Source organism: Fopius arisanus, unplaced genomic scaffold (genome assembly GCF_000806365.1).
Source record: "Fopius arisanus strain USDA-PBARC FA_bdor unplaced genomic scaffold, ASM80636v1 scaffold00090, whole genome shotgun sequence".
In the NCBI taxonomy this organism is placed as follows: Eukaryota; Metazoa; Arthropoda; class Insecta; order Hymenoptera; family Braconidae; genus Fopius; species Fopius arisanus.
Window position 1 is genome coordinate 43,834 of NW_011887829.1, and position 24,801 is coordinate 68,634.

General features: G+C 35.6%; 6 protein-coding genes and 1 long non-coding RNA gene across 21 annotated transcripts; 2 read left to right on the forward strand and 5 right to left on the reverse strand.

Annotated features, from left to right (window-relative positions):
* Window positions 1-581: 581 nt before the first annotated feature.
* Window positions 582-9,021, forward strand: LOC105270512 (uncharacterized). Of its 10 annotated transcripts, XR_892552.1 has the most exons (5): window positions 582-1,114; window positions 1,264-1,331; window positions 8,222-8,328; window positions 8,409-8,498; window positions 8,753-8,843. XR_892552.1 is itself a non-coding variant. In XM_011311507.1 (2 exons), exons 1-2 carry the CDS (start codon window positions 4,248-4,250, stop codon window positions 8,855-8,857), a joined length of 1,656 nt encoding a protein of 551 aa, XP_011309809.1. In that variant the 5' UTR covers window positions 4,028-4,247; the 3' UTR covers window positions 8,858-9,021. The 10 variants fall into 10 exon arrangements, 1 of the variants encoding a protein (XP_011309809.1); XR_892556.1 differs by lacking the exon at window positions 1,264-1,331; XR_892555.1 differs by lacking the exon at window positions 1,264-1,331 and having other exon boundaries at window positions 582-1,083.
* On the reverse strand, window positions 8,756-13,671 carry LOC105270511 (nose resistant to fluoxetine protein 6). Its single transcript, XM_011311506.1, has 12 exons — window positions 12,654-13,671; window positions 11,740-11,990; window positions 11,417-11,634; window positions 11,078-11,360; window positions 10,759-10,919; window positions 10,402-10,570; window positions 10,064-10,260; window positions 9,808-9,946; window positions 9,525-9,720; window positions 9,301-9,443; window positions 9,023-9,159; window positions 8,756-8,846 (listed from the first exon to the last, which is right to left on the reverse strand). Exons 1-12 carry the CDS (start codon window positions 13,018-13,020, stop codon window positions 8,804-8,806), a joined length of 2,304 nt encoding a protein of 767 aa, XP_011309808.1. The 5' UTR covers window positions 13,021-13,671; the 3' UTR covers window positions 8,756-8,803.
* Window positions 13,672-13,752: 81 nt separating this feature from the next.
* On the reverse strand, window positions 13,753-15,134 carry LOC105270510 (transmembrane protein 208). 2 transcript variants are annotated; one of them, XM_011311505.1, is made up of 5 exons: window positions 14,943-15,134; window positions 14,512-14,670; window positions 14,238-14,374; window positions 14,093-14,177; window positions 13,753-14,043 (listed from the first exon to the last, which is right to left on the reverse strand). In XM_011311505.1, the coding sequence occupies exons 1-5, from the start codon at window positions 14,946-14,948 to the stop codon at window positions 13,915-13,917; spliced, it is 516 nt and encodes a 171-aa protein (XP_011309807.1). In that variant the 5' UTR covers window positions 14,949-15,134; the 3' UTR covers window positions 13,753-13,914. The 2 variants fall into 2 exon arrangements, with proteins under 2 accessions (XP_011309807.1, XP_011309806.1); XM_011311504.1 differs by having other exon boundaries at window positions 13,753-14,023; window positions 14,943-15,127.
* On the forward strand, window positions 14,145-15,801 carry LOC105270509 (uncharacterized). 2 transcript variants are annotated; one of them, XR_892549.1, is made up of 3 exons: window positions 14,145-14,229; window positions 14,743-14,913; window positions 15,082-15,801. It is a non-coding gene; the product is annotated as an uncharacterized lncRNA (long non-coding RNA). The 2 variants fall into 2 exon arrangements; XR_892548.1 differs by lacking the exon at window positions 14,145-14,229 and having other exon boundaries at window positions 14,677-14,913.
* Window positions 15,055-18,379, reverse strand: ZnT49B (Zinc transporter 49B). The gene is made up of 5 exons (XM_011311503.1): window positions 17,672-18,379; window positions 16,530-17,602; window positions 16,338-16,472; window positions 16,129-16,242; window positions 15,055-16,029 (listed from the first exon to the last, which is right to left on the reverse strand). The coding sequence occupies exons 1-5, from the start codon at window positions 18,156-18,158 to the stop codon at window positions 15,985-15,987; spliced, it is 1,854 nt and encodes a 617-aa protein (XP_011309805.1). The 5' UTR covers window positions 18,159-18,379; the 3' UTR covers window positions 15,055-15,984.
* A 2,038-nt stretch (window positions 18,380-20,417) lies between these two features.
* Window positions 20,418-22,870, reverse strand: LOC105270515 (odorant receptor 13a). Of its 3 annotated transcripts, none has more exons than XR_892559.1 (9): window positions 22,644-22,870; window positions 22,316-22,581; window positions 22,126-22,254; window positions 21,668-21,983; window positions 21,279-21,585; window positions 21,093-21,192; window positions 20,967-21,019; window positions 20,677-20,832; window positions 20,418-20,599 (listed from the first exon to the last, which is right to left on the reverse strand). XR_892559.1 is itself a non-coding variant. In XM_011311514.1 (9 exons), the coding sequence occupies exons 2-9, from the start codon at window positions 22,457-22,459 to the stop codon at window positions 20,543-20,545; spliced, it is 1,314 nt and encodes a 437-aa protein (XP_011309816.1). In that variant the 5' UTR covers window positions 22,460-22,581; window positions 22,676-22,870; the 3' UTR covers window positions 20,418-20,542. The 3 variants fall into 3 exon arrangements, 2 of the variants coding, with proteins under 2 accessions (XP_011309816.1, XP_011309815.1); XM_011311514.1 differs by having other exon boundaries at window positions 20,915-21,019; window positions 22,676-22,870; XM_011311513.1 differs by having other exon boundaries at window positions 20,915-21,019.
* Window positions 22,871-22,982: 112 nt separating this feature from the next.
* On the reverse strand, window positions 22,983-24,740 carry LOC105270514 (odorant receptor 47a-like). Of its 2 annotated transcripts, none has more exons than XM_011311512.1 (5): window positions 24,074-24,740; window positions 23,711-24,002; window positions 23,536-23,635; window positions 23,345-23,455; window positions 22,983-23,223 (listed from the first exon to the last, which is right to left on the reverse strand). In XM_011311512.1, the coding sequence occupies exons 1-5, from the start codon at window positions 24,561-24,563 to the stop codon at window positions 23,131-23,133; spliced, it is 1,086 nt and encodes a 361-aa protein (XP_011309814.1). In that variant the 5' UTR covers window positions 24,564-24,740; the 3' UTR covers window positions 22,983-23,130. The 2 variants fall into 2 exon arrangements, with proteins under 2 accessions (XP_011309814.1, XP_011309813.1); XM_011311511.1 differs by having other exon boundaries at window positions 22,983-23,285.
* Between the last annotated feature and the right edge of the window lie 61 nt (window positions 24,741-24,801).

Here is a 24,801-nt window from a genome sequence, read left to right on the forward strand (position 1 = left end):
TAGAAAATTGAGAGGCTACGGAGACACCAGCTGACTCAGCCATGGTAAAATACCAAAGTATTTGCAACAAATGATAATTCCTTACCTTTTGCAGATGTGTCTTTCCAACCCTTTCAAGTACAAATAGATAAGAAAGGCTTAAAAAAAAAAAACAATAATCGTCACAATCGGTTTTGTTATTGATAAGTGTGGTGCACTGATTGTGTGATGATTTAATGAGTGAGCTAGGAAAATTGGAGCTGGAAATTACGAGCAAATCCTCCAACACTCGTCGATGCACCAGTGAAAAAACAACACGGGGGCTTTTAACTCGATATTCTCACGACCAACAAAACGAGAAACGGCCGGTTGAGAATGTCAGTTGTCTACTGCCCTGCGGTCTCCTTGACTACGGCATCACTCCATCACACCCCATTACCAACCGAGTCTAAACACAATCTTTACTATTTCTCCTAAGCCACTATTTCCTATTTCCACTATTTTTTTTCAAGCATGGCGCTCTTTATACGATTATTATTATTGATATTATTATTATTATTATTATTATTATTATTATTATTATTATTATTATTATTATGACGAAGAGAAGTTGGTGTGTTTTTTTATTGCCGTGATGATCACTGAATTTTTGTACACGTTTGACGACATTATTATGGATTATGGATTAAACCGCTGACACCGGCCGACATGTTTGTATCACTACGCCCAACCGCACCACCAATCAACATGCAGGAAATACATCTGTCATTTCTAGAACTATTTTATATTTGTATCTATTTGTTCAGGAAAATTCTGGAGAAGTATGGAGATACAAGTTAGGCAGTTGGTGACAATTGATAGGTTACGTGAAAATGGTGGTTATCGCGGTTGATTGGGATAGTATCGTCGGGCCGTTCACCAGTTCCACCTCCTCCGCTTGCTCATACAACATATGCATTGTATGTATATATGAGAGCACAATGGCTACCGCTCTCAAAAATCGAATTGAAGAAGGTCGAAATAAATAAAAATGGCGGCGGCGAGAGTATCGAATTGAAAAAAGTCGAAATCGAATTGCAAGTGCCCAAGCAAGCAATAGTGATGGTAATTTTTCTCGGCTTATACTGGTCTTGTTGTGAGTTGAATGTTTTTTTATTTTTCTAATCAAGCATTATAAATAGTATAGAGAAATGGATTTAGTGCTTGGAATTCTCATAGCGTTTCTTGGATTAATACTGTGTTGTATTTTAATATTCAATCATATTGGGACGACTGGCGATGAAGAAGTGCTCGCTAAGAAAATATTGCTAGCGAAACCATCCGCTCAATCATTCTGCATGGGCTATGATAAAGTAAGTGGGAAGTATAAGAATATTACGATGGACAGAGGAAAGGTTAAAATAAACAATGAAACAAAACCCGTAGATTTTTCTTTAATTAGGACATCGTTCGCTGAGTTGGGAAAGATTAAATGGCAATCAAATGGTTTCAAGATTGTTGGTTTTAAGAATGTAACATTTTATTGTCCCGATGGGTATGAAGGTGAAAATTGTAATTTAAAACCACTATGTCAACACACTGATGATGGCAAATTCAAAGCTCTTACATTTACCAATTTCAATGGTTTGGCCCTATATAAAAATAATTTTCATATTAAACAATTGCGGAGGCGGCGAAGTAAACGAGCTGGTCATTCAAAACATCCGCGTATTCGTATTCACTGTATGAAGGATGGAAATTATGAGTTGGAAGCGTGTCCTACCAATAAAATTCTCGGTGAAGATCTTAACTGTCACTCTTATGATATATGCGAAGAAAAAAATAATGGTTTCAGGCATAAATCCCCGATCGAGGATAATGATACGAAACTGGAACTAACTTCTTATTATGAATGTTATAATGGAGAGAGTAAAGTGAAATATTGTCCACCATATACTCAATACAATGAATTAAACAATGCTTGTGTGGCTGTATCCTCTTGCGAGGAGAATGGCACACTGCCCATTGAAGGAAATAATAATCAATATATATATTGTAAGAATAAAATGGCGAAGGTGATTGACTGTGATCAAGGTGTCATAAAAATCTCGGACACCGAGTATGCGTGCAAAATATTTGAATGCAAGGAGCAAGATTTGGAAAGTACTACTGAATATTTGAAGTACAAGTATGGCAAAATAACATGTGTCGATGACAAACATATTGTCACAGAATGCAATAGAAATCTAACATTATGGAAAGCTCCCGTTTCATGGAAATGGTGGAAACAAGTGAATTTTCAAATTGATCAGTATCCCCAAGAATTTATGGATAATAATGGTCAATGTCTACCCGTCAATCGACTAAGAGATGTCCTTCGAGAAGATCTCATAATTAATTTAGCGTGGACTGATGCAATGCCCCGGGCATATCCTTTCAACCTGATTACAAATACTTATATACCTTCACTGACAAATTCTGCTTATCATCCGTTGATCGTGGAAAAACATTCAGAGAATTCCGAGAAGATAGCAGACGACAGCCGCAAGATTTATTGTTGGAATTACATCGAAGGTAGGGTGGAACCAGAGCCACCTGAAGGAAAAACAATTGATTGGGGATGTCCTTGTAGTGATAAGTTGCTTGATCGATATGATTTTCCCTGGAAAACATTACAAACCATGATTCGTCCAGCAGGATCAAGCCTACCCCCAAAGCCAGGCTTACCGCCAATTTTAATTGGTGTTCCAGTTGATTACAATCCTGATGTTAGCTTTTGGCCATTTTTTAATGAAATTGAGGAAACATATCACGTTAATAATCTTAAAATTTACGAGCAAAGTCGTGCAATTCATCTTATTACATTCACATCAAAGTATCCACCACCGGGCTTTATAGAAAAAAATATAGCGATTCAATACGGTTTCGAGGAGAATTCGAATAATTTGACATCTAATAATAGATTGAAAAATTCACGCCTTTATCTGTCGGGTTATGGTATTATCGACGAGAATGATGCTAACAATTACCAATGGTATACAATCGGTAGTGGAAAATGCATGCCGATTGAAATTCCAGATGAAGATCTTATTTATAACGAAGAGAATGAAAAATGGGATTCGATTAACGTGGATGTTACTCGCGTCGTCAAAGAAATAGTATTATGTCCAGAAGAAATTAATACTAAAAAATCGGGCACATATGGCATTTTATGGAGTAAGGTTCATGAAATTACATCAAAAACAGATATGGACTATGAATTAGTCGATGGTCTAGGACTTCATGGGGTTAAAGGGTTTCGAATGAATGGCCAATATGCACCACCAACTCTTCAATTTCTCATAGTCAAGCAAAACGGGAATTACGCAACAATATCATACGGATCACTTGTCCATGTACTTGATAATGAATGCTATCCAATTCTAAAGCTACCCTAGAAAGACTTTCTTATTCATTCTTGTCATATAGAGCATCTGCATATTTTTTATCTACAACAATGAAATCAATCTTTGCTGGGATATTTTTAATTTTGATGTTGATATTGGTAATATTGAGTTTATTGCGTCAATTGGAAAATTTTACACCGAAAATTCGACGCCATGATTTTCCCGGAACAATGAGCGATAAATTACGACGCGATTGTGACAATGAAACTGTCTACTCCATGGAGAGTTCTCATTGTGATGAGGTATGCCAAAGAACCGGCATCTTTGAATCAAAAAAAGGTGTGTGTGTCAATCAGACGATATTTACAATGGCCAATGAGAGGAAGAGATGTGATTTAAAACGTGGAGTCGTTGCTTATCTAACCGGTAATAGTGAATTTGGCACTATAAAATCGGTGTGCATGAGTTTAGATATTGGTATCAGTCCTGAAGATCCCGATAAACCCAATAATTTGTGTAGCAAGGGGCAAATTGAAATAGACTATCGTGAAAGTTTTCCTCAGATGAGAAATTGTAAATGTCCGAATGATCAGCATCTTGTGATTATTCCCTCTACCCGAATTATTCGTAGTCATGGGATTTGTGTTGATTCAGGAAACAATCCGCTCATTAAATTCAACGATCTCTTATATAACGAAAAAAATTATATTAAATGAAAAAAAAATTACCATTAACTTTTTTTCAAATTTTTTGTAGTATGTAGAATCCTGCTATAAACTTTACTAACATTTTATTTTATTTTCTACTTGAGAGAGCAGAATGAAAGCATCGAATGCACCGAAAACATGAGCATTAGATATACATTTATATTTATAGTTTATACTCCAGGTATAGATAGTAATAATGGCTACATTTACGGAAAAAGATAAGCAGGATGCAGTGTCATATGCCGCTGCCTTTATAAAATTAAAACAATTGAAATTAATGTTCAAAAAAGTGCCACATTTAACGTCACATTTGCATGTAGATATTCGTTCTGCCACCGATTCTGATTATAGAATATCAAAAGCATTGGAGACTCGGTCAATGGTCGTGACAGCCAACATAACCAAAGATTTGTGTGAGGCAATCTCTTGTACTCCGGAAAAGGAGAAGGGTATTTGTACACCCAATGACAATGCATCATTCTATATTGTTGGCAATGATCAATTTGACATTCAATGCCAGCCAGCATGTTTCAATACAAAAACAAGCCCTACAATATCTCCAGAAAAAATGGGGGTTAATACACCTCACCTGGTTTGGGCTCACAATAAATCATGTCGCTACGTCAATAGTTCAATAATAGCAATGCTTGAGAAACCATTTTATCGTGGCAAAACTCAATATGAGAAACGTGTTAATGATATTGGTTGGGGTTTCAATCGTCGTTATGATCCAAATGACTTTATTGGGGCTGGATACAAATATGAATTTAACAGCAACTATTGTGATATTTTCAATATGTCTTTCGATGAAAATACTCATGAATGTAAGTACACTTTCTTACAAACCGTTGCCAATACTGTTATTGGCCCATCATTGATTGGCACCCTTAAATCCGGCATTACAGTGTTGATCAATGGTAGTGAAGACTTGGGTATACCGGCCGATCATTATAATCGTATTATCGGCAACAATACAATGCCCGAAAAATATACACTTGAAGGTTGGAAAAAAAATATAAATTCAGACTTTTCTCATAAAATTTTCGATAAGCAGTCCACTCTCTCCATCACTAACATGTCCCTTAAAGATTTTAATCCAACTAATTTACCTAGAAGACAGCAGGAAGAAGGCATCTCAGAAGGTATGATAAAAGAAGGAAAAATAATGTTGGTTCATTTCAAAGAGGTAATTGTAAATTATTTAAAATCGATGTTTACTATCGAATATTGGGAACAGGAAGCCATCTCCCAAGGTGTGGAACTGGCAATAACGAGCGCGAAAAAATTAGCTAAGAGAGTGATGACTAAATGCACACCGGCTTTTTGCCAAAGATTGTTACAAATGAGTACCAAAGTGGGGCCAACAGTCGCCAAAACTGCTATGAAGAGTGTTTTCAAACGTGTTGCCGTGCAAACGGTAGCAAGGGTTGCTTCACGAGCAGCAATAGCTCTAGCTCGTGTTTTAGCCGGTGCAGCTAGTATCATTGGCATACTGTTGTTTATAGCCTCGATATTAGATATCATATTTCTAATATGGGATCCTTACGGCTATAACAAAATGCTTCCACCTGAGTGGCCCCGGGATAACTATCGTGCTGGTGAAACTCAATTTCGTCAAGATGTGGGAAAGACTGTGGCAGAGTATACTTTCGAGGATTTTCTCAACCTCATTCTCACCGAGGACGAAAAATTTGACATTGATCTTGAGTCTTACCAACATCAGAATGAATATCTGAGTTCCCTGGAGGTAAATAGTGAGGGATCTAAAATTGCATTGGAGGAAAAATTTACGGTCCAACCTGAAGATATAGATAGCCTTAATGACGTTGGCAACAAATTGCGAGTGCATGGCGTTCGCTTTGATCGTGAGGTATTCGAGGAATACAATAAACGTTTCTATCGACGCGTTCAACTCATAAGACATCTCAATTACCTTTCAGCGGGCTTATTTCTAGGTGCTTCACTCTTTGCTCTTATACGTATAAATATCCTTGCCTTATTTATGCTGATTATAAGTGTATGCTTATTGTGTCTTGCACGATTAGTCGTCTTTGATGATTCAATTCTTGATCTTGTCGAATCCATTCAAGATGCTAGTGGATATTCGTAGACAATTGACCCAACTTCACTCATAAAGGGTAAAACTTTTTTTTACCACGGCTATATTTATTTTTTATCACGTCTTCTCTAATCGCCCACCTTATTTTTTTAATTTATTTTTTATTATTATTCTGTGGCACAGTCAGTTGTGTTAAAAATATCCATCTATTTATTTATTATTATTTTTTTTTTGCTTCCTTCTTTAACTTATAAATGGCAAAGCATGGATGAGTGTTTTACATTTGGGCATAATGAATTTATTATATTCCGGAGTCCAATTGAATGCTGAGTCATCGACTAGGGTAGCTCGTGTAAATCGACAATTGGGAAAGAAGTTGTAGAGGTAGAGGAGATTTTTATTGGCTGCGATATACGAATGTGAATTGTGTTTCAAAATCAAATCAAATAGTTGCTCGCCGGTTTTTTTTCCCACCGTGAATTTTTTAATATTGTCATCGACGTCCAATGGCGACCTATGCGACCATAGTACAACAAAATCATATGTATTTGCGGCATACTCTAACACATTATCGGCATAATCCAGTTTTTTATTTTCATCGTCAATGAGAGTTGAGTGCAAATTAAAGACTATTATTGATTTTTCTTCGGTTATGGGAAATGACCATTCTTTTGCACGTCGCACTGTATCATACAATTCATGGAATTGGATGCGTTCAACATGTGTACCGCAAATTGTTAAATTTTCATTTTTTGGCCAAATTACATAGCGCGGTGAATTTTGACGTATCGTATAGATGGGTTGTGGCTCATCAAACCAATAACTGGTCGATGATGGATCTATACCTGACTGTTGGTTCAAACTTTTTGAATAAAATGGGTCAAGAGTAAGAGATGTGAATTGGCATGCATCATCAGTAATTATCAATGGCTCAATGTCCGTTTCAATTATCAAATCATTCAATTCCAAAACATTAAAATACCGAGTTAAATTGTATTGAGAAATATGATTGAAAAACTTGGGATGGACAACTAAGTCCGGTTTATCCACCGAAATCATAACGCATCAATATTTTCTCCTAAATAATAAGTAAATTTAAAAAAAAAAATACTCATCACTTGTCACTTGTTTTTTTCACGGCGGGCGTTGATGATTTTTACAGTCTCAATACCGTTTTCCGTAAATGAAACAGTGAGCGTTGAATTACCGTGGAAATTGTTAATTTCAGCGGCTGTCATATTATCAATGATGATTTTGACACGATAGTGAATGAGTTGAAGACGTTCACTCCATTTCATATTGCTATATAGTTCATGAGAATGATGATTATTATTAGTTTGATACCCCATTGAGAATCGAGTTATAAGTACTTGCCTAACTGATGCCTTGTATAGAATTGACCACACACAATGCTAGAGTGGGCAATTGACACTTTCCAAAAAGCTTATTTTATATTCCAACTACTATTCAAGTAATTCTACATTATCGATAAATTTTATTGTTACTTGCCCACCACAACTAATCAACCATGTAAATTTAAAATATATAAAAATATAAATTATTTTTTTTTACGGTAGAAGAATATTGGCTGTGCTGCCGACAATCAATGTTAAGTATTTGTCGGACGCATAAATCTGATTTAAAGCATTAGACATGATACGGTGCATTCCCATACGACAAAAGAAAGTCTTGATGATTGTAATTAGATATTGATTCTCCGTGCTAATTACCGACACAATACCTGGATCATTTTCAAAGCCAATGGTAGAAGCGGATAGCATGTGAGCACTATAAAGACGTATTATTAAATTGTTAGGGAATTCAAAGTAACCACAACGTAATCCCGTGCGCTTGAAATTTTTCGGCATTATTAAAACAATTTGTGGTGTGTGAGGTAAAACGAGTGGATAAACAAATGCTGTTTTTACATCGTAAGCAATATTTGAAATTTCATGACGTCTTTGAAGATAACGATATTCGGTAAATGTGCTTATGATATTTGGAACACCCTGGCATAGGTAGAAATTATTTTTTGGAATGTGAGAGAGTCTAGCGGACGGGTGAACCACTTGAAATATAGGATAGGGTGTTTTATCTACCAACTTTTCCAGAAACTCAATCTGTTCACTCTTGAGTGGTTGCGGCGAGTAGATATATAAACGAAGTGGCAAATCTTTCTCTACTATGGCTTCAGTAGCTAGTGGCGAGACACCATCAGGTACTCCTTTTAGTCTTACTGTTATGGAAGTGTTTGAATCCGATGTAAATTTTACAGTGTTAGACATTTTTCTTTTTAAGCGGAATGGTCGTGCATACTTGTATGGAATATCAGTATCAGGATTCGTATAGCGCTGTGTTTCATTACTCACATTCATTGGTGTCGTCATGGTAAACGTAATAAAATTAATTAATGATTTGAGTAAGTTAAGTAAATGTTTTTTCTATTTTAAGAGTATGCCTAAAGGTTAAAGACATACAAACCCACTCTGACATACTGAATTTTATTTAATAACAATTTATATACTAAATACTACATAATATAACAATTCATGAAAAGAAAATTTCAAATAATATTCAGTGCAACCACTACTAGGTAGCTCTCTTTGTACTAGAATATACTTTATAAAAATTATGTGTTACAGAGGGGAGAAACAATATTTACAACAAAACTACAAGAATCTTCAATATTTGGACTAGGCGATTTTTTCCTGGGCTGGCGGGATATTCGTGAAAAATCTAGAAAATGAAAAATTTGTCAGATAACGATGATAATGGCCGAATAATGGGATTTCCGGGGAGATCATTCGATTTTGTGGGATTTCTCGGAGGAGTGAAAAATAGGGCATTTAAAACAAAATTGAAAAAAGACAAATAAATTAGCCTGTGACAATGAGCAAACAATGTTAACTTACCCAGAAGGGGACAGCTTCTTTGATATTCTCCTGCTGATGAATATTTTTTCAATTTTTCTAAACGGTCCCTCTATGACTAATGCCACTATCAAAGAGAGAGTAAAAGTCAGCACTACGTCAGGCACAAAATCCCAAAACTGCAAGCACAATGGAAAAATAATAAAGAGATCGAAAATTTAGTTCTCTTATATTAAAAGAGCAAGGGATTCTTCTTATGGTTTTTTTTTTTTACAATCAATTAATCAATTTTTCTTCAATGCTGTTTTTTTTTTTCTTACACAATTGTGAAGTGAAAATGTTCTGGCTTGTCTGATGACACCAACATCGTAGCACTGATTGATGTTGTGAAGTAAGTATGCACCGTATGTTAGTCTTGCTAGAGGCTGTACCCAGCGGCCTTTGAAAAAACTGTGATGAAAATCTGTTCAAACCAATCAATAAATACAAATGTCCATTAAATTAATGAATAATCACTCAATAAATATATATTATTTTAATTTACCCAATCCTTCACCAACAGTCAACAAGATGACAATAGCGACCACAGAAACGGCAAATGCAGGTCTGTGCAGAGACGAATAAAGTGCACTTTCAAGTGCAGATACCTTGACATTAGGATCGTAGTATTTGTGACCCAAATTTTGCGATGTCACTCCCAATACTAGAACCACTAGCATGAACAAGGTACTTGACCATGGCTAGAAAAAAATGGAAAGCGGATAGAAAATAAATGACATCTGTTATTATTGGTAAAAGTAGAGGGATTTTATTGATAATATATTTACTTGAGACAGTCTCCAGGGAGATCGGCCGTGGTCATAAATAATTGCACCGGCAACGACACCAACAAAATAGGCTGCAATACGCTCATGGGTTTTTACATAATGCTCGGTGAAGTACGGATCTTCTCTCACCTCGTGCATGCTGATAAAATACAAATTCCACTTTAAATCCATCAATCTCAATTTAATTCAACTTCAAATAAAAAAAAAAAAAAAAAATGAAATTCAATGAGATTCGGTGATAAAATGATATACTCACAAAGGTAATCCCAACCACATGGGCTGAACGCTGTACATATACGATACACAGAAAGATATAATACAACCGGCAATGATTACAGCGACAAGGAAAGGGTATCCCAGCCGTCTCGGTAATTTCCAAAAAAAGTAAACAGCGAATAGCGCAATTATGTACAGGTGATAGTCGACAGCCACGTACCACGATTGGAACATGCACTATAAAGTAGAAAATAATATAAAAAGAGAAAAGAAAATCTAACCGATTGAGTAATAAGTGAATTTTGCATTTCACATTAGCATTTTATTGCGGTTTATTGCATTTGACTGAAATTTTATTCACTCTTGTGCAAAGCTTACCATTTTATCGGTTTTAACGTAGTTATTGATGTAGAGGAGATTGGTCCACCAATTTTCAACGCAACCTTCACTTTCTAAACCAATTTTGTGGGACCAGTAGGGACCGGTGCTCAGGTGAGGTAGTATTAGGGCGATAAAGCCTATGATTGCAGCATACGATGGCGTCAATCTACAGCATAATCAGTTTAAATCTTTATCATTATTGCACACTATTATTTCTGACAATTAATTTACATTCATATTCTTTTCCTACCTAAGCATCTCTACTCATTCTGAGGGTAATATAAAAATTGTACAATTTCATAGTGAAATATATTATGAGAATTAAAAAAAAAAAAATTAATGAATTACCATTACCTTATGTATCGGATAATGATACTGAGAGAAAAATTAATTTTTCTCTTGGTATCCAATTCTTTAAGTAGATAATAAGCCGCTAGTAATCCTCCGACACCTAAGAATCCATCGACAATAATTGGTCCATTATAGAGGAGTATCGAGGAGGGTACGGTGTATGTCTAAAAATAGGATAAAATAGAGGCATAATCATATTGACAATTATGTGATCACTGTTAATTCGATATATTTATTATCTTGGAATTATATTGAACAAAAATGAATAATTGGGGAGAGCGATGGAGATAAAGAAGGTGGCGTGATAGTGGTGGGTGCTCACATGTTCGAGGTACTCCGGATTGATCATCGGATTAGCGTAATACTGCATGTATCGATGGCCGAATATAACAGCGCACATGAAGAAAAAACGTATAAAGTGAATGCTATCTAATCCAGGATGGGAGTATGAGACGTCCATGATACTTCTGATATTGCTTCTAGCTGAGAAACAAAGTAGCAAGTCCGTTGCAAGGCCTCCATCGCACCTATATTTTTCATGTTTCATCGCATTGTCATACCACGTACTCAAGCATACTACAGCAACGAGGCTCCCAATTATGTAACTGAAATTCATTGGGTTAATTTCTTTTATAATTAAATTATTATTTGGTATTCCTACCAATAGACCTTTGCGGAGGTTGAAAATTTCGGTGAATCAATTTTAGACTGGCATGTGTTCCCTTTGATGCTCGTCTCAATGAAAACTTGTTTCTCCTTTCCTATTCTCCTCAAGGGTATCTTCAATGCCTTATCCACATCCTCCGCTGAGCACGATGACGGCACGCACAGGGCCAATTCCAAATCGTATCTCTTTACTCGTCGAAAATCACCTTTTTCCTATTTTTTATTTATTTATTTATTTTTTTCAATGATTAATCAATACATATGTCTGATCTAATGTAATGTTATGTTAATGTAAATTTTACAATCTTCAATTCTGACCTTGACAGCCTCCCAAGCTGACTCATTAGGATCGAAATTCAATGTGAAGGGGCTGGGTCGGCTGGGCGGTGCATTAATCTTTCGATATTTAATCTTAATGAGACAGTAGCGGCCACTAATCTCCTCGGGTTCCAGATGAGGATCTTGCCGTGAAATTTTAGCATTCAACTCGTAACATTCGTCGAAATTTCCGTAGTGACGTGTGTGACCCACTATTATACCCTCTGGATATTTAACGGACGAGTCGAACACTTGAAAAATAATATTTTACTCACACCTCACAATTCATCACTCGGAAATGTTAATTTTTCTTTTTCCATCGCTAATCGCCATTCTTTGACAAACATTTTTTGTTTACCGACCGATTTTGTCCTGCAGAATCATGCCTTCAAATGTCAATGTATATGCGTTGTAATGCGTACGTAAGAAAAAATCCAAGGCATTCACTAAGAAAATCCATATCGCACGCTATTGATGTTTTGCCTTTTTCCGCTTTTCATAAAATTTTCTACCAAGGCCTATCTTAAATCTTTTTGAATAAAATGACACACAATAATTTGTGACCAATTGAAATTTATCGAGCACGGAGATGGAAAAAATGAACAAAAGTTACATTATATACAGAAGACTTCCAACTTTATTATTCGCCTCATGTTGGTGGGTATAAAAAAAAAATACACAACATTATCGTGAGGTATTCATATATATATATATCTGTATTGGATTTCGTCACAATTTTGACTAGTCGACCTTCCAATTATAATTCCACAATGTCACATTCAATCTCATTAGCATTATCCGTCCCATCAAAATTAAGTAATATTTGATAGTATACTAATATTTTCCCAGAATGGCAAAGATTGGGTGGAAAATTCCAAAACTTTTCCACTTGTGAAAAAAAAAAAAAGACTTACTTCTTGAGGCCCAGAGGGTACCATTTTTGAGCTCGCGAAGATATCTCAGTGAATGTCTCTTGCATTCTCCCTCCGGAAGTGTCGGTGAAGATGCAAAGAGAATTGGTAGTAGTGGCAGATTTAAAAACAAAGGGACCTGATTCTCCCCATCCGCCGCTAAATCTCGAGAAGTATTAACTCGATCATTATCCATTTTACCAAATTCGCTTTCTCTATTAATTCCGTGGGATATTTTTGACACCCATTGGTCAATACAGTCGCTAGCATTTTTCTTGCAATTCTCCTCAATAAAATCTCCACTGGCATATAAACATACAAATAAAAATGCCACAGGGACCAGCACGAATACTAAATTATTATATTTCATTTCTTCGTTTTCTTTACTTTCCAATTACACCAATCACCAGCATAAAGTCCAACCCTCAATTAATTAATATTAACCAATGTTCAGCGTGTCGTTATCCCTTTCGCACTGACTCCAACATTGTCGGGACATCTGACTTTAAGTAGATGTGCCTGAGTTAACAGAGTGAAAGAGGGAAAAAAAAGAGTGTCCTCAACCTTTGATCTAGGCGCTCTATAACGTATATTCCGTATTTTAAACTATTTCACGGGCCCCAATCACCATCTCTGATAACAAAGGTATTTCAAAAGGATTGACTACTTTATAGATAAGTCACTCGATGATAACTAATCGTCAATGATGATTTACTTCATCAAGAAACAACAGAGGTGATATGCAATGAATGCATGTAATGAACCGGTTGAGGAAACTTGTAGTAATGCCCAAACCAAGTGAGTGCCATTCGTCGCTGACTCCACTCAGAAATGCATTTCACTCACAGTAAAGGGGGAATAGGGTGAATGAAATTGTCTGTTTCGCAAAAATTAATACCGGGAATTTGACGACTCTCACACATTTCAGTCTATTATTCGCCACGAGAGATTAATAATAACACTGCCTTCTTCTCTTTTTATGCATAATAATAATTCTTTAATCATATTGGTAATGACTACAGGTAATGAAAATAAGTCCTTTTGTTTCATATAATTTTTATTTATTTATTGAAGAGAGATAAGAAACAAGTCAATATCCTAATAATCATTATACAATCAGTTATATTTAATTAATTAATCATTTCCATGTTTCAGACAAAAAATTTAATTGTCTGGCTTATTGAGTAGCTTTTTGTTTCATTCAACATTCGGGAATACGAGAATTAATGCAAACTTTATCATTGGCGTCTCGCCATTTTTCGTTCTAATTTTCGTTGTTTTTTCTCGTCCATATCCGGCTGAGGTTCAGGAGAGGAGAAAAACCAGGGTGCGAGGAGTTTTGTCCACAACATGTAGAAACCCCGGATTGGCGCCTAAATAGAAAACAGGCAGTCTTATTGGAGTAGAAAAAAAATCAAGTACTACTCTCTTTTCAAACTTACTAATGTCCACAAACACCAAAAATAATTCGATGTTAAAGACAATACTTGACATCCCGATGTGAGAATTATAAGGTCTTTAATGTGCCTGGAAAATTCAAAGAGGTGAATTCTGAATTAAATGGATGAGACGAAAAAAGGTACTTACTCAGCAATTCCACCTTCCATGTTGAGATCAACTCCGGAATCAATTAATTGACCGGATTCACTATATTTTGCACGTGCCATGTACATCATAAATTGATAACTAGTTACATATGTTACAGCACTGAGGAGTGTTAATGACTGACAAAAAAAAAAAAGAAAAAGAAAAACAATTAATTTTTTGCACCGTTTTATATAAGACACTATTTTGTGTTCACATGCAAAGGCAGTACAGATTCTGCACGTTATCGCTATCCCCTTAATCAATTTGTACTCACTATTGTTAAAGGTGTAAATTCGAAAAAGACGATCATAATAACGAGGTATACTCCGGAAGCAATGAATACCATATTTCTATAAAAATTCAATGTGGAAACATTTTCTTCGAGGATTTGTTTGGCTCCTCTGGTCGCTACTTTTGTGCTCTTTGTCGGAGGCTACAATGAAAGAGCCAAAGTGATGAATAAATAAATTGGAGATGAAAAGTTGATATCATTTTTTTTTTTCAGGTTATCCATTGGAACGTTCAGGACTGTTTGGACTATTATATAGCTAATAATTCAGAAATTCGATGTGAAACTCATCATTCAGAAAAAGTGATATTTGAGATTTATGCTTGGAAGCTTGGAAGCTTGAAAGATTGAGGAATTTGTTAGCAGAGTGAGATGGTAGCTTGAGAGGTGAATGAATGTCAATACAGACAACTTACAGCCATTTTCGTGCAGGTGGTTTCCGAGAAGATAGCCAACGGCTAACAACTAACACTAATAATGATGATTCTTTTATAATGTCAAATCACTCATAGTGTTAATTTATATGTGTTTTTTTTTTTTTTCATCCACGTGGAGATGGACGAGATACGATAATATTTACACGAATACGCGACGGCTACCACGACACTGATTTCACCTTCAGGTTTGGTTGGGCGTCAGGGGGCCTCCCTGTACTGTGTGTAATAATGTGTTCTACTCCTTTGTCCAATTTTTCTTTGCATTTTTATGTTTTTCAATTTACCAATTCTAAATTCAATTATTTATGCGTAGTTGAATTGAAAAATATTCTGTAAATCATGTTTTTATTGATTTATTTCAAAGATAGAATAGCGATGTGACGAAACGGAATATTTCAAGTTCAACATTTATATTAATTATGCATTCGTCTTCGGTGTAAATGTGATTCTCCGAGAAAATGTCACGATGTTCATTCATTTTTTCATAATACAGACGCAGCTCCTTGACATTCTCATTAAAAATCATAAATTTTTGGGATGAATTTCGAATCATTATTTTGGAATTAAAGAGAATGTAAAGTTTTTCAATGAAACTAGAATAAAATAGCCAATTTTCTTGTTCAACCTTTATCAGTTGACAATGCACTCTAATATTTATCCACATCACAAAGCATCGTTCCCCCTCAGCTTTAAATTGCCCTTTTCTCTTGGCTAAATATTGAAATTCAACATAAAAAAAAAAGCTTGCGAAACATTCTTAGAAAATAAATATTCTTTTTGTCATTCGATAAATTTTTATTATACGCTTTTCACGTAAAGCAGCATAATGATTTTTTTTGACATAAAAGAGATTAATGGATTTATGGAAAAAAAAAAACGAATTCTCTGGTTTGAATAAATATTGAAATTAGTGAATGGCTGTGGAATTATTAAGTCTAGAATTTATCACCTTTCCAACAAGCAATGATTATTAAATAATGTATTTACAATAGTTTCGCTATAGATAATTGATTACAATAGTTCAAAGAACCTCAAGATCACAGTGTCGAATTTCTGGATGATTTTTCTGCAAATAAACAATAAATAAATAAGTCGCAAGACTGAAGAGAAATACATTGAAAAGGCGATAAGGAGTGCAGCAATATATGTTTTTTCTGATGACTACCTTGAGTTTCAATTCAATTCTATCGATTTCACCACCCAGCATGTCAACGATATTCTCTCCGTGCTTCAGTAAAAATATTTCGAGCTCATCTATACTCTGCATTTTTTTCACTTCCTATTCATTTGAATGAACAATTAAAATATGATATTGAATGAAAAGGGAAAAAATTGTGAAAAATAATATAAAATGATGAAGGAAAAATAAATTACCTCCAGCATGGCATTTAGGTCATGTTTATCAAGATAAGACCTTGTTAATTCTCGTCCATCAAAATCAATTTCTGCTTTGTATCGTACGAGACTATTTCCCATGTCTATTCCTTTGACATCATAAATAGCTCGAACCTATAAGTACAATAAATGAGGACTAATAATTCAGTGCATGCATTGATAAATACTCACCATTACGTCCGACTCCAACTCAGCATTAATTTTATCTAGATTCTCTTGTGGAATACTTCTTCCAATGAGAGCAGCAACATTAGAATAAATAATGAAGGATGCAACTCCACCGAGGAGTCCCCCAACTAGCAATGAACCAACAGCATCAAAAACTGGATTCCCCAAATAAGAGGTCAATCCCATGCAGCAGCCAGCAACGGTTACCCCCATCACTGCAGCTAAATCCTCCATGAGTACGACATTAACCGAGGGATCCTGTCCAGATAGGACGTAGTCCTTGAATGATTGACGTTTCTCCTCAGCCCCTTTTCTCACCGAATTAATGGCTACCAGAAGGGTCGCTCCCTCCGATACAAGAGACCCACCAAGAATGAAATAGGCCCAGTAGAATGACTCCACAGGATCTGGGAAGAGAATCCCATGGATTCCATGATAAATTGAGAGGCCAGTGCCAACACAAAAAATGCCAACGCCGGATATTAGTGAGGAGACATATTTCATGTTTGTGTAGCCATAGGGATGATCTGCATTTGGATTTTGAACAGATTTGTGAATTCCATAAGCCAATATTAATTGATTAAATGTATCGGCAGCAGAATGTATACACTCGGAAAACATACTGTGTGAGCCAGTGTACACCCAAGCGACAAGTTTAAATAAGAAATTGCTCGCATTTATTACTACAGCGGTTAAAACTACCCTTCCGGATCTCCCAAAGAGACCTTCATTCTCGTCATCAATGCTCTCTGGCTTATTTCCCAGTTCTCGCCTGTAGTCACGTAGCCGTCTCTTTACAGTGAAAACATTTTGTTGATATGTTTTCAATTCCAACTCTTTTTTCAACAACTCTTTTAACAGAGCCTCTCTCGAGCCCCAAACTTCTATGGCCTTGGCCTCAACATCTTTTCTCCAGTAAACTGTGATGGGAGGCTTGTCCTCATAAGGTGACCTTCGTTTGGTTTTTGGAAGGGACTCCAAATCTGTTGGTTTCAAGAGGAAATCTGACATTGCACGGACTGGAGTAATGAAGTTCCTTTCCAGGGATGAAGCTGAGTGATCTACTCGTCTTTTAACTGAAATAAATTTAAATTAATCTGTAATTATTCCATCATTATTCCATTGACACAGAAAAACATACAAACCTTTCTTCATAACTTCATCATTTTTGCCAATCTCTTTGGACCCATCGTCTCTTACCTCACTGTTATCACTCCCCCCAGTCATCCCCTTTTTTGTCAAAACACAGACAGGTTCAACTTGCAAAATTCTCTCCCTGAGTTTGCCCAATTTCTCACCCCCATTCAACTCGATTATTTTTTGCTGGAGAGTTTGTTTAAATTCCCTCACTACCTTCGATCCTGCCTGATTTTTCGTTTTGCTGTCATCTCCGAACTGCCTCGTAATATTTAGCCAAGACCATTTCGTATGAAAAATATATTTCTCCTTATCATGCACACACTTGCTCTCCCTGGCCACTCGTAATTTATAACAATTTCCATTTTTCCGAGTTATTAAAAAACTTGCGTGCCGTTTCGCGACGCATATCTTCAATGTAAACAATTGATCGAGGTGGTAATAGTTGAGTTTACCTCGGGATGGCGAAAAAAAACTGGAGGAACGATGCAACATTGTTGTCAATTCACTTGATTCAATATCAAACAATATCAATGATGTTTATCATACTCAATATTATATCATGCAACATTGTTGCTGGTGCTAGATCACTAAGTGCACCAAGGATCAAGAGTTAAATTACGCACGTTGAGGTTATGATATTTTTTAACGGTGTTCTCAATGCATTGACTGAATCACTGTCTTTGAAAGTGATTCCGTTCCGTAGCCGCCACCAGAGAGGATTGACTAAAGTAGAGGCTCAGTTCTGGGGGTTTGAGTTACCCCAGCGGCATCGTAGTACTGCACCCCTAGAGAGGAAGGGCGCCACACGCAATGCTGGGGTGTCCATCAAGTCGATGGGGTGAATTTTATTTTCTGCGGTATCAATGCTTTTTGTTATTTATTTGTTTAACTGAAATTTAGCCGACTGTAGAACGTGCGGAAGGGGGAAACCACATCTTGTGGAATTTTAATGGAAAAAATTATTCAATCTATTGAATATATACCACTAATGAATTTATAATTTTAAATGAGCGCGTTGTCCTAGTGGTAACGTGCTCGACTAGCACGCCGGCGGCCCGGGTTCAATCCCGGCATTATTCATTTTTTTTTTTATTTAAATAATTCCAATTTTTTTTTTTGTTAATGGCAAATCAATCTAAATATTGTTTAAAAACTGAATATTTGATAATCGAGGAGATATGCAATGAAATTGAACAATTTGACATTTTTAAAAACGAAAGTTTTTCAATATATATACTCCTAATGAAATTATTTATTCTAATAGCGCGTTGTCCTAGCGGTAACGTGCTTGCCTACCACGCCAACGCCCCGGGTTCGATTCCCGGCAACATTCAATTTTTTTTTTTTTCATAATAATTCCAATTTTTTTTTGTTAATGGCAAATCAATCGAATTATTGTTTAAAAACTGAATACCTACTCGATTGTCATGTTCCCCTGATACTTTTACAAAAATTTCGGATTTTTCACTTGCAGTGAAAATTTCAGTGAATAGCTCCTTGATTGTTATGTTCCCCTGATACTTTTATAAAAATTCCGAATTTTTCACCTTCAGTGAAAATTTCAGTGAATAGCTCTTCGATTGTCATGTTCTCCTGATACTTTGGCAAAAATTTCGAATTTTTCACTTTCAGTGAAAATTTCAGTGAAGAGCTCCTCGATTGTCATGTTCTCCTGATACTTTGGCAAAAATTTCGAATTTTTCACTTTCAGTGAAAATTTCAGTGAATAGCTCCTCGATGTTCATGTTATCCTGATACTTTTTCAAAAATTTCGAATTTTTCAATTGCAGTGAATACCTACCTAAAGGAAAAATTGGAATTATTTAAAAAAAAAAATGAATGACGGCGGGATCGAACCCGGGCCGTCGGCGTGCTAGCCGAGCACGTTAGCACTAGGATAACGAACTATTGCAATATTATAATTTTATTAGGAGTATATATTTTGCAAGAGTATTGTTTTAAAAAATTGCTAATTGTTCAATTTCATTGCATATCTCCTCGATTATCAAATATTCAGTTTTTAAACAATATTTAGATTGATTTGCCATTAACAAAAAAAAAAAATTGGAATTATTTAAATAAAAAAAAAAATGAATGATGCCGGGATTGAACCCGGGCCGCCGGCGTGCCGATCGAGCACGTTACCACTAGGACAACGCGCTCATTTAAAATTATAAATTCATTAGTGGTATATATTCAATAGATTGAATAATTTTTTCCATTGAAATTCCACAAGATGTGGTTTCCCCCTTCCGTACGTGCTACAGTCGGCTAAATTTCAGTTAGACAAATAAAAAGCAACAAGCATTCATACCGCAGAAAATAAAATTCACCCCGTCGAATTGGTGGACACCCCAGCATTGCAATAAAAACTTGATTAATAAAAAAAAACACCCCAGCATTGCGTGTGGAGCCCTCCGTCTCTTGGGGTGCAGTAGTACGATGCCGCTGGGGTTACTCAAACCCCCAGAACTGAGCCTCTACTTCAGTCAATCCTCTTTGACCGCCACCAGGAAATTTCGCTGTTGAACCTTTACCATAAGCGCTGCTGATTTCCTCTATAATATCTGCTATTTGTGTGGTATTGTTATTGAATATTCAGCATGAGGATTATAAAGGCTGGCGAGGGGAGTTCCCCCAATTTTTTACTAAGAAAATAACTGTTTATATTGAATGTACTGATTTGATTATTCGCTTTGGCGGATATTTATTTGGATCTACAACATTGGCCGTGCAACATTTTTTGTGATTATTAATTTTATTTTTTCATTGCCTTTATATGATAAATAGCTTAGAAATTGCCTATAAAAATTAATTCTAACATATTCAGTCTAATTTTTGGGTATGCATCTAAATATGCATGCCATACAGCTTTACTACGGCTCTGCTAGATTGCGGAGCATTGATAGATAGGCCGCTGCCGATTTCAATATCTGGAGGTGAAAAAATTTTAAAGAGTCATCGATTTAAAAAGAATATGATAGTTAATTAATTGATGAGATGCACTTACAGCCGTGAAACTAAATTTTGAATATGTATAGAAACCACCCCCCGACAATATTAATGGTCTACTGGAGCCGATCATACATATCGCCAATGATCTCTTATACTCCTGGGAGAAATCATACCATCTTGATGCATAATAAGCTTGCTGAACATTGAAGCTCTGCAAATAGATTTTTCAATATCCAATATTTCAAATGCCCTATCTCTGATTAATATTGGAAAAAAAAAAAAAAAAAAAAAACCTCAGTCATCAGAGCTTCTCCAATATAGCAGTATGCATAGATGATACTTAACGTTGATGTACACCACATGGAAAAGGATAGGAAAACTTCGGCATTTGTCACATTCTGGAATAAACAATTCGTCATGTATATAAACAGAGATAAAACTTTATTATAATTAAAATGTCAAATTACCTACCAACATGGCGCAATAGGAAGATAAAGCCAAAATAATGGTCATTGTTGCTAGTTCCTCTAACAACACAACTTGAGAAGCTTTGTCTATATTTTTAGCTATTCTGTAAGCATATCGATAATATCGTGATTGTTATAATTATTATGTAATTAATAGGGGAGAGATGGAGAGAAATAAAAAAATATTTACTCAATTATCTTCATGTGTCGTTGGAGAAAATCCTTGAATACATGGTCTGGTCTGGGCAAATTATGGGTCATCAATTGCTCATCAAAATCAATAGTTTTTATTTTATGTTGTAGAGCAGAAAGCTCTCCGCAGCAGTGAAAACAGAGCATGAATAGTAATCCAATAGTGGCGGTAACGAAAAAGTGTATAAATATAGTAATTGACTGTAATAAATAGACTAGAGAATAAAATCCTAGATGTTGATAATCAAAGAAGAGATGAGCTCTGTATGGTAATACGTAGGATATGTTGGTTTCACCCTGAAAACCTACTCCAACCAACCAATCGGATAATACACACAAAATTATCTAAAATACTATAATTCTATAGTGATGAGATTATCAACTGACTTGCTATCATTCGAAAAATTAGTGGCCTCACATGATAGGCTATTGTACCGGCCATCCCCATTGCAATGACAAATTTAACAACCATTTTCGTCGTTACATTGTATTCGAGATAAAGTTGTCTTTCTTCATCTGAGTCAAAGTTTTCCGCTCGCATTCCGTCACTCACGGTATTAATGAGACTTGGCAGTAACGGTGAAAATCTCACCCAAAAAATTCGTGAAACTGTGACAATTACGAGTGTCTCTTCAGCGATATTTTCAATGGTTAGCTCGAGGTTCCCGAAGACATTTATGAGGTCGATAAATCCGAACAATTTCTATCAAAATATCATTCATTAATCATTACTATTCTGACTCATATGTCCCCAAATAAATTTTTCACTCATTCATAACCCTCACCGATATTACATTAAAATTACCAAAAAGATTAAATTAAATTGAACGACATGTGGAGCTTACGGTTATAATGTAAGGTACAAGAAAAAAAAGATAGCGAAAACCTGGTGGATCCAAAGGCCACAAGCCCCCGAATTTTAAAATTGGATATAAAATGTTGATGACATCCTGAGCACTATCCAAGAATTCTTCCTAAAAATTGCATTGAAAAAGAACAAGGCTTCATGCACAATTTTCTCAATGCTATACTTACATTGACATTTAGGGATCGCTCTATCATAATTGATCTGATGAACGATTCGTGTTGGACTGACTTAATAGTTTCAACAACTCGATATCTCTTTTCGCCTTGGTTCGTGAATATTTCAATCGTCCACTCACAATTTGACCAATCCATACTACACTCTGATGACTATTTTTGTGAGCTTTTTTTTGAGCTATTGTATAGGATAATTGCAGCGTTTATCTTCATTATTCTCATGTGGTCGAGCTTACATAGAAAATTACACATTGTCTGATCTAGAACAATTACGTAATTATCCACTTTTGTCAAGAAAAAAAATCCATGCAATATTCTTTACTTGGAAACTTTGAGCGCTTCTCTCTCTCTCACCGGTATCGATTGACGAAGAAAGTTTCTACAGCTTGTGGATAATACATACGTAAATATTTTATACAAAATAATAAATAAAACTTTAATGTTTTATTGGAAATGCAGTATCATTTAAAATTTTAAGTGTTGGGAGATAATTAGGGTGAGTATGTTATCAGTGAAATGAATATCTTGGGCATAAAATTGGCAAGTAAATGTTTCATATTGAATTCACTCTGTTACTTTCCTGAGCATGGAGAGATAGCCCGCTGCAGTTTTCAGAACCTGTTAACAATTGATAATTTTTCATTCGTAATGGGTAAGCATTTTTTTCATGGTATTCGACACGGAAAAACGAACCATGAGTATGGGTAGTTGCAATTTTACATACGTCAAATGAAAAATTAAATAATTTCAGGGATAATGAACGCCGTTACTTTGCAACTACCGAGAGTTCAAAATATTATCAAATTACATTAGTAAAACCAGATAATGAGAAGATAAAAAATTTTCCAGCTGTCATACGAAGTGGTTCTTGAGAGCCGAGCAAACCAATCATTACTGCCTTTCTAAAATTTCCTGATGATTCATGCCACATACATTCCGAATAGGCTGTATGAATTTTACTGCTCTATATAAAACAATAGTGAGATTTTTAAAATGCATCCGAAGCAAGTGACAAATGCAAACCTCGACTGAAAGAGCCTCTCCTACGATGCAATAACCATATATTAGAGCGAGTGTTGCAAATCCACAAAAAATGAATACCGGACCAGTGCTGCTGTCTTCCAAAGCGTCTGCCTTTAAGTGACTCATATGTATGACACTATGATACTCATATGAATATAATAAGGCAATAATATACAATAAGTTATACTTACAATTACTATAATGTATGAAATTAATCCCAACATAAGGGTCATGACGACGAGATCGACTAGCAGAACCAAATGAAAATTGTTGTCGAATGATTTGGACATCCTGCCAATAATATACCATAATTTTATATAATAATTATTATTATTGTAAACTTTTTAATGTAAACTTTTCATATACCAAATGGCTCTGGAATGCAGGTCGACCGATGATTTGAAAATTGTATGGCTATTGCGAGAGAAATGGTTCTCATCCGCCAGATTTCTCAATCTATACTCCACAACAGATAATTGGCCGCAGATGTGGAGTTGTATAGTAATGAGAAGACAGATCCAGGCATTTTGACATGCCAATAAATAAACCATTGGTATCAAGTAAGCGTATGTTATCATATATGTTTGCATATCAAGTACTGCGAATGGCAATTTAATTTGAAAGGGAAAAACCATAGTGGAACTGTTGTCCCCAAAGCCTGTTAAATAACCATTATGTATGATATCTAGATAAAATCGTTGATGAGTCATTATAATGTTAATCACTCACTTCCACTGAAAAAAGATGTAATCATGGGCCTTCCAACGTACAAAGTAGCTCCGCACATAATGTACGGCACTGATAACTTATAATACCATCTCGACAACTGGTGAAATTTCAAATACAATTTTTTTTCCTCACGATTATCACACATATCACCGGAAAACTCTTCTCTCATCGCTTCTAGCAACCTATATAATGTCTTGCTATATCGGAAGGCAATGAGTTTAATAAATACCATGGATTGCATTGTTGATTCAAGCACACTTATCACCGCATAATTGAAATTCCCGTATGACGTAAAAAGTTCAATATATTCCATCACTAAATGCAATGCTAGATACACTGTCCAAATACTACATCGAATGTATGTTCTCTCCATTGGCCATAATCCCCCGATTGTCAAAAAATATTTCTGCCAGATCAGTAGAGTTCCGATCCTTCTAAAATCCTCATCTATCCTCTCATTTCCCTCAATTTCACAATATTCCAAAGACATTGTCCGATATTGCCTGAACAAACAATCAATTAAATAATTCGGTCAATGATTTATCAATCGATACTTCATCACATCTTTTAAGGTTTAGCATGATTTGAAAAAAAAACAAAAAACAAGAACCCCTTGATTCCCGGCATAACAATAAACCAAAAAATTGAGGGAAAATAGCATGCTTCTGACGCCTACGATCTCTTGACGACTCACCGAATTCTGCATGAATCCTCACATCCCATTATTC

What these genes read in the sequence shown, in the direction of transcription:
- ZnT49B (XM_011311503.1), bottom strand. Translation starts at nt 18,158, where the DNA reads ATGTTGCATCGTTCCTCCAGTTTTTTTTCGCCATCCCGAGGTAAACTC. An exon ending in TGATGAAGTTATGAAGAAAG is followed by an intron (nt 17,603 to 17,671) that starts GTTTGTATGTTT and finishes AATTTATTTCAG; the next exon opens with TTAAAAGACGAGTAGATCAC. An exon ending in GAATTGAATTGAAACTCAAG is followed by an intron (nt 16,030 to 16,128) that starts GTAGTCATCAGA and finishes GTTTATTTGCAG; the next exon opens with AAAAATCATCCAGAAATTCG.
- LOC105270514 (XM_011311511.1), bottom strand. Translation starts at nt 24,563, where the DNA reads ATGTCTTTGGAATATTGTGAAATTGAGGGAAATGAGAGGATAGATGAG. An exon ending in TACATCTTTTTTCAGTGGAA is followed by an intron (nt 24,003 to 24,073) that starts GTGAGTGATTAA and finishes GTTATTTAACAG; the next exon opens with GCTTTGGGGACAACAGTTCC. An exon ending in GAGAGGCTCTTTCAGTCGAG is followed by an intron (nt 23,286 to 23,344) that starts GTTTGCATTTGT and finishes TGTTTTATATAG; the next exon opens with AGCAGTAAAATTCATACAGC.
- LOC105270512 (XM_011311507.1), top strand. Translation starts at nt 4,248, where the DNA reads ATGGCTACATTTACGGAAAAAGATAAGCAGGATGCAGTGTCATATGCC. An exon ending in AATATCTGAGTTCCCTGGAG is followed by an intron (nt 5,799 to 8,752) that starts GTAAATAGTGAG and finishes TATGTGTTACAG; the next exon opens with AGGGGAGAAACAATATTTAC.
- LOC105270515 (XM_011311514.1), bottom strand. Translation starts at nt 22,459, where the DNA reads ATGGATTGGTCAAATTGTGAGTGGACGATTGAAATATTCACGAACCAA. An exon ending in CTTCCTATTGCGCCATGTTG is followed by an intron (nt 21,020 to 21,092) that starts GTAGGTAATTTG and finishes TGTTTATTCCAG; the next exon opens with AATGTGACAAATGCCGAAGT. An exon ending in CAAAATTTAGTTTCACGGCT is followed by an intron (nt 20,600 to 20,676) that starts GTAAGTGCATCT and finishes TTTCACCTCCAG; the next exon opens with ATATTGAAATCGGCAGCGGC.
- LOC105270511 (XM_011311506.1), bottom strand. Translation starts at nt 13,020, where the DNA reads ATGAAATATAATAATTTAGTATTCGTGCTGGTCCCTGTGGCATTTTTA. An exon ending in CAGCTTGGGAGGCTGTCAAG is followed by an intron (nt 11,635 to 11,739) that starts GTCAGAATTGAA and finishes AATAAAAAATAG; the next exon opens with GAAAAAGGTGATTTTCGACG. An exon ending in CTCCCTGGAGACTGTCTCAA is followed by an intron (nt 9,721 to 9,807) that starts GTAAATATATTA and finishes ATTTTTTTCTAG; the next exon opens with CCATGGTCAAGTACCTTGTT.
- LOC105270510 (XM_011311504.1), bottom strand. An exon ending in AATTTACACCTTTAACAATA is followed by an intron (nt 14,375 to 14,511) that starts GTGAGTACAAAT and finishes TTTTTTTGTCAG; the next exon opens with TCATTAACACTCCTCAGTGC. An exon ending in TTTGGTGTTTGTGGACATTA is followed by an intron (nt 14,024 to 14,092) that starts GTAAGTTTGAAA and finishes TTTTCTATTTAG; the next exon opens with GCGCCAATCCGGGGTTTCTA.